Source organism: Orycteropus afer, unplaced genomic scaffold (assembly GCF_000298275.1).
Source record: "Orycteropus afer afer isolate SDZICR_OR568_19922 unplaced genomic scaffold, OryAfe1.0 scaffold00375, whole genome shotgun sequence".
In the NCBI taxonomy this organism is placed as follows: domain Eukaryota; kingdom Metazoa; phylum Chordata; class Mammalia; order Tubulidentata; family Orycteropodidae; genus Orycteropus; species Orycteropus afer.
In genome coordinates this window covers 455,980-467,061 of record NW_006921962.1, presented here as the reverse complement: position 1 = coordinate 467,061, position 11,082 = coordinate 455,980, and the positions used below count along the sequence as shown (strand labels likewise).

The window sequence follows — 11,082 nt, the reverse complement described above, 5'->3', positions numbered from 1 at the left end:
AGAGAGAGAGAGAGAGAGAAATTTAGAACAATTGAAAGTTCTAAGTTCCATAGGAATCAAATTTATAGATCTTTTTACTCCTAGATAATAAATAGAGGGAAAAAACAAACAAACAAAGGACCACCAAATAGTTTCAGTGACATTCTTACTACAATTTATGGGTTAGGCAATGGGCTTGACTTACTTTAAACCTCAATAGTTGCACTCTGAAATATCAAAACACTTTTCCACATTTGATCAATATATGCTACAATGTAATACTTTCAAGAATATAGTTCTTGTAGTTTAGGGCTTGGCCCACATTAGTCCTATTATAAAATTTTGTCCCACTGGCCTTTAAAAATATCAAAATTACAGGAAAGTAAATAGCTAGCTTATAATCAGAATTAAATAAATAAATAACTACACACACACACACACACACACATAACAAGAAATACTCCTAATTGTATACATTAGTCTGCTTGGGTTTGTATCACTAAATTTAACTTTTGTTAAATGAGCTATTAAATGCCTCCTGGGAGCTCTGGTAGCATAATGCCTAAGGCACTTGACTGCTAACCAGAAGGTTGGCGGTTCAAACCCACCAGCCACTCCTCGGAAGGAAGGTGGGGCAATCTACTTCCGTAGTGATACTGCCTTGGAAACCCAAGGAGGGTCGCTATGAATTGGGTCCGACTCGACAGCACATAACAACAACGTAGACATAGACCTAGTCTACATCTGAAGACTAATCATGGTTCCAGGCAAGGGGGTTGCCCAATACCTCTATGCCACTGACTCAGGAGCTCAGTAAGGCCCAATGACCTCACACTGCTGGTTCTAAACGGACTTGGGCATCTACAGCTCTCTAGTTCTTCAGTATTCAAAGTCCTCTTTACTATCTGAGGCTGAGTTGCTGATCCTTAACTCTGGCTTTCCTGAAGGTTGGGTTACCATTTGATCACCTGGTGGCTTACCATTTAATCACCTGGGACATTCCTGATTCCTGACTGTTCCCAATTTTTTCACATTTTAATATTGTAATATTTAAAGTTTAAAACAGTAGGCAAGATAGTATACTAAAAAAAGCACTATTTAACTTAGTATTGATATTTTACCATTTAGATTTCAATTATCTTGTTTCTTTCTCTTTGTTTTTATATGTAAATGTATGCTATATTCTCATAGAGGAGGATAATCAGTGATCCAGATTTTGCAAATGAGAAACACATGCTGATATCTTTTGATATAATTATTCAAGGCAGTTTTAAGTTAATATTTAACTGGCATGGTGGTCAATGTGATTGGCTGCTAGCCAAAAGTTTGGTAGTTCAAACCCACCAACTGTTCCACTAGAGAAAGATGTGGCTATCCCTAAAGATTTACAGCCCAGGAAACTCTATGGGGCAGTTCCTATATGGTCGCTTTGAGTCAGAATCAACTTGATAGTTGTTATTGTTAGGTGCTGTTGAATCAGTTCATAGCAACCCTATGTACTATGTAGTTCTATGTACAATAGAACTAAACACTTTCCGGTCTTCAAACTAATGGGCTATTTTTTCCAGTTGCAGTGTAGTAAATTACCTGGTATGGCTTTTCTAGCCATAAGTCTTTGTAAACTCCATGGTGGAATTTGCTGTGAGAAACTGAATAGCTTCTGTTGTTAAAATCATCCACATGGGGAATTTCTGTTGGGAGCAGCACAAAGTAATGTTCTGGGAAGTTTGCTCTCTCTCAGATGCTTGGAATTCTGATGTTATGATTGGTTAGTTTGGCCACTCTGTCAGGCTCAAAAGGAGGTCTCCTAGAGGCAGAAGAAGTCTCTCTGACTGCTGGCTGAGAAAGACGTGCTGTTGAAAAATGCTCCTGAGAGAAACGCACTCCTGAGAGAAATGCACTCCTGAGAGAAACGCACTCCTGAGAGACATGCCCTCCTGAGAGAGACACGCTCCTGAGACATGTGTGCTCCTGAGAGACACATGCTGCTGGGAAAGAGATTCAAGAGACACACATTGCTGAGAGAGACACTGATGGACATGCACTGCTGGGAGAGCGATTGTGAGAGACTGTTGGCTAAGACATGGCAGGCTGAGAGAGACTGAGGATTTTTCCTGAACTTGAATTGTAGCCTGGTGCTTCCCTAATAAACCCCATAATCTGTGAGTTCTGCATGGCCACTGCAGTGAATTATTGAACCCAACAGAAAGGTGGTAAGTGCTGTGGGAGGAACAGTTGGTGTCAGGGTTGGTGCAAGGGCTGGAAGGAGGCAGCATGTCTGGCGTCACAGGGATAGGCCTTGGGCTGCTGATGGTGATTCTGTCTTCCTCTTGTGGGGTTAGAGGAAATGAGAACATGTTGCCTCCTTGCCTTTTTAGCACCAGTGATAGATAGTTCATTTTTCTAAGATAATATATTTAGAAAAATCTGTAAGTTCTATTTGTCATAGTAATTAATTATCAGTTTGTGAATTTAAAAAAAAATGCTTTTAAGGTCCTTTTTAGAAGAACGTCATTTTAAAACTTCTTGAATTCCCTGTGAACATCATGAATGAGTAATTCTCTTTCATTATTAGCACTGATATTGACACTACTTGACTTTTAAAAAAACCTACTTAACATGTATTGTTAAAAATATTAATGCAAACTAGATTACTAGAGTTCAAATTTATTCTTACTAGATATGCAAATTTATTCATTATGACATTTACAAATTTGACACATAACTTTTCATGTACACCTTACTACCTGCAATAACACAAACCTCACTTTAATGCTTCAGTAATAGTACTTATTTGTATCTACAGCAAAATCCACAGTTTTTAAGTATAAGATTTACATGATGTCTCTTTGAGATTTTTATTGTAGTGGAAAAGAAATTATTCCACAGCTATGTATATTTGTGAAAGATTGTTCCTTTAGCATATTATATATTCTGTTCAATAATGAAAAATTATAGGAGCTTGGATTTCTTGCTAATGAAAATTTTATCACAGATTTAGTTAGGAGTACATTATAAACATTTATACAAAACACAATTTTAGAAATGGAGAGTGGTATCTTTATGATCTATTAAAAAGATTTTTTCTTTCATGTTATTTTTTTTCTCTTCTTGATTATTACTGTGATTTGGATGAAAGTTTACGAGCAAATTCATTTTCCATATAGCCATTCATATACATTTTGTTTCATGACATTGACTGTAATCCCCACAATGTGACCTCTGTCTGCCCACTTCTTCCCTATAGTTATCTCTTCCCTGTGCCCTTCTTTCCTATATATTCCTGCCACCTGAGCTATCCCCCTGTGCAAATACTGTCCTTTTGTTCTCCCAGGATTGATCCTTTTAGGTAATACATCTACCCGCTATAGATGTTTATCCTACATGCCTGTCTATTTGGCTTGAAGCCATGGGAGTGAGTTCAACCAGGCCTGAAGAGTAACTAGGGCCATAGTCTCTGGGGTCTCACAAGGCTCTATTAGACCAGTAAGCCTGATCTTTTTATTATGATTTTGAGTTTTGCTCTACATTGCTTTCCCACTTTATCCAGGATTTCACAAAGATGTTTTTTAAAGAAAGAAAAAATCATATAAAATCTCAAGTGGATATAGGTTATATATAATTTAATCTGACTTGCAATGTTCTACACTGAAGGAGAAAACAATAACTTCACTCAAAGTTGTACTCTTAAGTTTGATTGAAGTAACACTAGATACTATTGCCATTTTACCTTAATTCTTAGATTACTTCATATTATCTTCATTGCTGTCTAAAGAAAATGAATTTATCATATAGTTCTGTTAATATGCTCCAGAAAGCTCTTTAACAATAGGAGATATTAAATTCATGTGTATTGATGACTCCCTCCCCTCTGATTGCCTACAGTCTTATGTATTCTGAAATTTACATTGATGGAATTTTCCATCATGTATTCTATAAAAACTAAAAATGAACACAATCATTGAACTATGAAAAATGAAGTCAGTATAATATACCCATCATCAGAATAGGGCATGGCCGAGAATCCCTGTCTTTATATATATATGTTATATCTAAAGAAAAAAAAAGTAAGTATACATTATAAATTTTATATATATATATATATATTTTTTTTTTTAAGTGAGTTGGCAGTTTGAACCCACCCAGCAGCTTTGTGGGATAAAGACTTATAATATTTGTAAATATTATAGCCTTGCAAATCCAGTGGAGCAAGTCTACTCTGTCACAGGGTCAATATGAGCTGAAATTTACTTGATAACACCTAATAACAACAACAACATATAAGCATACCTTGTTTTATTGTACTTCATTTTATAGTGCTTCATAGATATTGCACTTTTTTTTTCTTTTTTACAAATGTAAGGATTATGGCAACCCTTCATCAAGCAAGTCTATGCTACTGAACACTTGATAGACTACAGTATGGTGTAAACATAACTTTTATATGCGTGGGGAAACCAAAATATTAGTGTGACTCACTTTATTGCAGTATTTGCTTTAGTGTGGTATTCTGGAACCAAATCCACTGTATCTCCGAGCTGTGCCTGTACTTTATGCCTATTCACTTATAGCTAAAAGGAATGCAGTTGAAGAAATTTTGCCCTCAGGAAGTCTTTTTTCTTTTCTGTGCCTTTTTTCCTCTAAAGGAGGCTTCTTCTAATAAGTAAACTACATGTCGTTCCTACTCAATCTTCTGTGGTTAGAAACATGCTTTCCTAAAAGGATATGATTAATCAATTTTAAAATATAAACAATGGATAGGAAGTCTATCGCTACATGCAGAAGAGAGGTTTTTACTTTTGTTTTGAACAAGGAACAAATCCTTTAAAAACCTACTAATCTCTAACTGTAAAATTCTTTCTGGAATCAGTAAAAAGATGAGGGAGGTATTTTCAAGAAAATGGATTTACTCTAAAAAAAAGTTAAGTGCTATGAACAAGCATTGTACAGCAGGGTGAAATTACATCACCTAAGTAGTCACACTACTTAAGTAGAGGCTGATCATAAATCCTGTCACAATGCACTTGCTGGGTAGGCTTACATTTCATTTTGCTGTATGCTGCAATATAGTAGCTTCAGGAAATAAATATAAACAGCCAATGCATTGTTCCCACATAAATTCAGATGATGGAAAGAGAAAGGAAAAAAAAAAGTACTATAATATATTATGTAGCCCTAATTTAGAAGCAACTTGAAGATTAAACAACATCGTAAGACACATAAAAGACAAGAGGTAGAGATACAACTGAAAATTGTTTTTTTAATACTTAACTTGTTTAAAGTCAACAGTGGTACGTTGTAGGTTCGTAGCTTTTCAAACAACCTGAATCTTGTTTTCTTGTACTGAAGATGACTAGGCAAACCACATAAAAATGGATAGCAATAGATTCTGTGTGTTTCTCATTAATTCTCATACAGTGCTAAATGGAAAGTAGGCAGTGATAAAAATTTATATATTAACTATTTGTTGAAATTAATTTATTCTGATTTATTATTTTAGATATATACCAGAAAGTCATATTTGTACTTCAAGCATGAAGTCAAAGAAATATTATCTTAGTCCATGTTCTCTGAAATCAGACATCATCACAGAAAGGACAACAGTGTTCCAAAACTGCCATATCAGTCTCTTCTTATTGCTTAAAAAATCTTTAATCTTTTAAAATTACAGAATATTTTTTTCTAATTTTCTAAAAGTGTCTTGGTTATATAAGAATAAAAAAAACGGCAATATCAAGAATCAATAGTGTTGACACATGGGCATAATTTTTCTCAGTAACTAGTATAAATATTATACCCAAATCACAAGCTCATATTTAGAATGGTTAATTCTCAAATTCCATAAGATTTTAATTTTTATTGTAACCCATTAGTAAGGCATAAAATACTGACATATTCTAGTGAAGCTTTTATTTTTATTTCTAGTTTCAACAAATAGACATGAATTTTATAGGTTTATTAAAACTTTTTAAAACACCAAACCACACCTCAAAGCAATTTCAGAGTTTTGTGTTAGTTACTACAATAGTTATATTTCAAAACAGTATCTATGTATGACAAATAGTATACAAGTGACTGATGCTCTGGTATGTATAAAATTCCATCTGTCAATAGTTAAATTTAATGAGAAATCTAACTTACCGGTGGATCAGCCCCCTTAGAACCAGTCAGACCTCCTGTTAGAGATTCGATATCCTGAAAAGGGGAGAGGTGTGGATTGTAAAATGCTACTCAACAGCATGGAGAATTCCCCAGTCCCACAGTGTAATATATTCTTTAGCTGCAAAATTAGGAAATTTCAGCCACTATTTTTTGTAGACAGTCTTGCCCACTGTAATGATATATAAATGATGATACCTGTATGTAAAAATCTAAATGTTTCCCTGTCTCTGAAGACTCTGTAAAAAGAAAAAATATCAATAGACTAATAATATTTGAAATATGCAAAGAAATTAACTCTAGATGAGAAAGCAGGTATTTAATTCTCTAAGAAGCTAAAGTTATGGCAGAACATAAAAAGGAAATTTAATAAAAATTCAATTTAAAGTATTGTTCTTAAGAATACTATTCCTATGGAAAATACTAAGCCTACAAAAAAAAAAAACCAAACCTTAATTTTCTATGATTCATTATGTTACTCTGATTGTTGTTGTTGTTGTTATGTGCTGTCAAGTCGACCCCGATTCATAGCGACCCCTCCTTGGGTTTCTGAGGCAGTATCACTACTGAAGTAGATTGCCCAACCTTCCTTCTGAGGAGTGGCTGGTGGGTTTGAACCGCCAGCCTTCTGGTTAGCAGTCAAGTGCCTTAGGCACTATGCTACCAGAGCTCCCATTACTTCGATTAGACAATGAAAATTAAAGAGATATAGATAGATTAGCTATTCTTTTACAAAGAGCAATTTCAAATATTGAATCAGTAACCCCAGGAGGTCATGCCTAAATCATGGCTATAGTAGTCAAAGCCCTTATAAATGGTGAAATGGGTGATGTTGTCCACAACTAAAGAGTGCGTGGCCTATATATAGAGATGATTACAACTCGGCTTTAGCCAATTGTTGGCATCCAGGAATTTGGTTCTAGGATTACCAATCATATGAGTTTTTAAAGAAAAGCTAGAATTCCAGAATTTTAAGTAAAAAAAAAGCTCCCACGTTTTAAATGTTTGCATCTGGTTTTAACACTTACTCCACCCTCCATCATCAAAAGAGAAAAACTTTCTGGGGCTGAGATTCTTATCAAAGCCTGCTGGATAGGATCTCTGGGCTACAAAGAAGAGTTAGATTTTTTTGTTAGAAAGTCTCTTTCTTGTGACTTTGGTCACTTCTTTTCTGTTGGCACCCTGTTGAGAGAATAGGGATGAAGAATTTGGAGAAAGGTATCTGCAAGAAGAAATCAAAGATGAAAGAAACCTTAGTCAAGATTGAAGTGAAAGCAAAGGAAATACCTGTGCTGAAACAGCCAACACCTTAATATCATTGAAAGGACTTATGTTATAATGCACTTGAAATTTAATCACATCATGATTACACTGGTCTTTCACTTAACCCAACATGGGGCTAAAAGGACATGTGAAAGAAACATTAAAGTTAGGGTAGGGGAGAGAGAAGGATGGTGTGATCAAAGCTTCCTGACTCTGAACAGATTTTTAATGTGTGATGAATTTCTTCATGCATATTTTATTAAGGATCATAAATGGCAAAGCAATCACAAGAAATACTTTTAAACAAAATATCACATTTTTACAAGTTCTATTGTGAAGATTTCTTGCAATCATAGATATGTTCTTTCAATTTTCAATTTTTTTTTAACTTTAAGCTTTTCATTATAGACAAAGCAAAGCAAGATTTTAGAAGATGAACGTGAAAAGCCATTGGTATCTCTGGTTTTTAATGGGATAAACTAAAGAGAAATTAACTATGAATTCATGGCTCTAAATAGAGTACAGATGTATACTCATTCCTTTTATTCATTCAATTGTAAAACAACATTTTGAGCTTATGTTCTATTTTGAGTGCAACTTGAAAAAGGGTGTCCTACTTGGATGGAGGCCTAATTTATATGCAGCTTACCACTTGGTGCAAAAAGACATTTTTTCAGGTATGAATAATGAACATAAGTATGCATGAATGCATTTATATTATAAAATTAGTAAGTGAAATAAATAAATCCTTTGAAGAATTCTAAGCATATGCATTGCTATATAGCTCTCAAATGATAACTGGAAGTAAGTCAAGCTTTTTGATGATCGTTGAGTACACTATCTTAAAAAAAAGTATGTTAAATCCTTAAAAAACATATCTATACTGTTATTTAAATATCATTATATGTATATACATAAAACTTTCATGAACTGCTAAGTTGATTCCAAGTATAGACAACAATAAATCAAATAAAAAACTAAACCCATTGCCGTCAAGTCAATTCTGACTCATAGTAACCTTAAAGGACAGAAGAGAACTTTTCCATTGGGTTTCCAAGGCTCCTCGGAAGGAAGGTTGGGCAATCTACTTCTGTAGTGATACCACCTTGGAAACCCAAGGAGGGGTCACTATGAGTAGGATCTGACTCAATGGCAGTGCATTTAGTTTTGGTTTTGGAAATCTTTATGGAAGCAGACTGCCTCATCTTTCTTCCACGGAGCAGTGGTGAGTGTGAACCACCAACATATGGTTAGAAGCCAAATGCCTTAACCTCTATACCACCAGAGCTCCTTATAACAAGAAACCAAAAACCAAAAAAAAAAAAACAACTGCCATCCAGTCAATTCTTACTCATGGAGACCTGCATAGGGTTTCCAAGGTGGTAAATCTTTAGGGAAGTAGATTGCTTCATCTTCCTTCTGTGGAGCAGCTGGTGGGTTTGTCACGGTTAGCAGTCAAATAAAAATGCCTTAGGCACTGAACCACCAGAGCTCCTTATAACAAGAAAAGGGGGCATAAAAAGTAAAACCATTGACTTTGTAGGAAGGTATTTTTTAAATTGCTATTGTAATAAGGCTATTAGTTTGACTAAAATATTCAAACTTGTTATTTTTGATTACAGAATAATTTACAGAATTTATTTAACTATGTTGTAAACCATGAACAAATCATTTAGATTTAATAAACCAAACCAAACCAAACTCACTGCTGTCAAATCCGACTCATAGCAACTCCTCCTTGGGTTTCTGAGGCAGTATCACTAGGGAAGTAGATTGCCCAATCATTTTCCAAGGAGTGGCTGGTGGGTTTGAACCGCCAGCCTTCTGGTAAGCAGTCAAATGCCTTAGGCACTAATGAATATAACTGTTGTTGTTATGTGCGTTGAGTCGAACCCGACTCACAGGGACCCCTCCTTGGATTTCTGAGGCAGTATCACTACAGAAATAGATTGCTCAATCTTCCTTCCAAGGAGTGGCTGGTGGGTTTGAACCACCAGCCTTCTGGTTAGCAGTCAAGTTCCTTAAGCACTATGTTACCAGAGCTCCTAATGAATATAACTAGTACCTAGCAAACATTGACTGCACACTTTGTACATATTGTCCCTTATATCAAGCTTTTAAAGGTAGTTATTTATTTTCTAACTTAAAAGGCAAAACAGTTATATTTATATAACTATATATTTATATAAGTTATATTTATATATACGACTCAGTATTATAAAACTATTAAGTAGTGGAGATACAAAATATATTTGTGTGACTCTATAACTTTTTTTTTTTAAAAAAAAACTACTTATAGAATAATGCCTTTCCCATAGTACCCTGATAATCTTGCACATATCCACATTGGTGACGTTACCAAAACAAAATTAAACCCATTGGCATCAAGTCAATTCTGACTCATAGTGACACTATAGGATAGAGTAGAACTTCCCTATAGGGTTTCCAAGACTGGAAATCTCTATGGAAGCAGACTACCTCATCTTTCTCCTGCCAAGTGCCTGCTGGGTTTAAACTACCAACTTTTTGGTTAGCAGTTGAATGCTTTAACCACTGACCCACCAATGTCATTGGTTACCTAGTGCAAGGCTAAACCATAGGCTGATCTAAATCTTGGCAGAATGCCCTGTGAGCCTTTCAGGAACATAGCAAGGTAGACAGTCTTGTGAGGAGCTATCCTAAGGCTGATTCTCATTTACTTCTCTGGCTCCAATGAGGCATGAGACTTTGCATCTCCACTCTTCCTGTAATCCCCCGCCAGTCAGGGTACATCAGCCAGCAATAAACCTGCTTATGTTCAATATGGAATTATCTTTTCCTGGTAGGGCCACCAACCATTCATATTGTCTGTTCTGTATCCCTTCCAGTTCTGATGTTTCTGTGGAAGTAAGGACCAAGTCCTGACTAGAGTGAGGCAAGTGAGATAACTAGGGTATAGAATGTAAGGTGACTGATTCTCAGGGTTATACAAGTGCTGATCTTGCACTTGCATGGTCCTGAGAGTGACCAGCTCCTTCAATTTTGTGCTGTAGGTGCCTCACTGTAAAAAGATGAGCAAATGTAGTGTTGGTACTTGCACAAACCTGGGAGTGAGAAACTTAAATTTTTATCCTAAGCATCTCACTTACCTCACCCTAATCCTGGCCTCTGTAGTGATGTGGGAGGTGACACTATGCTGGCCTCACTAATGCTAAGTAATAAACTATTTAAATCCATTTAGGCTCTTTGTCTTCTTACCAGTCAAATCTAAAGAAGTGTGGGAAGTCAATCTAGCAGCTTCCATCATGCTATTGGAGAAACTCCTTGCTGCTTGACACCAGTATTACACATTCTCCATTACAGGCAATCCCAGGTTATGAATGTCTGATACTTGCCCTTGAATGGTATGTAAATTTACCCTCATTTTACAACAGTTAAACCAAATCCTGTTGTTGTTGTTAGGTGCCGTCGAGTTGTTTCCGACTCATAGCAACCCCATGCACAGCAGAATGAAACACTGCCCGATCCCACACCAGCCCCACAATCCCTCCTATACTCGAGCCCATCATCGCAGCCACTGTGTCAATCCATCTCGTTGAAGGCCTCCCCCTCTTTTGTCGACCCTCCACCCTACCAAGCATGACATCCTTCTCCAGGGAATGGTCCCTTCTGACAACATGACCAAAATAGGTGAGACGAAGT

At 35.9% G+C, this 11,082-nt stretch overlaps 1 protein-coding gene across 1 annotated transcript in view; it reads right to left on the bottom strand.

Annotated features, from left to right (window-relative positions):
* Positions 1 to 11,082, bottom strand: part of PPFIA2 (PTPRF interacting protein alpha 2) — a 643,396-nt gene that overhangs the window by 498,765 nt on the left and 133,549 nt on the right. The window contains exon 2 of the mRNA XM_007953155.2: positions 6,121 to 6,174. Within this exon, the coding sequence (XP_007951346.1) occupies positions 6,121 to 6,174 (54 nt within the window). The remainder of the gene's footprint in view (positions 1 to 6,120; positions 6,175 to 11,082) is intronic.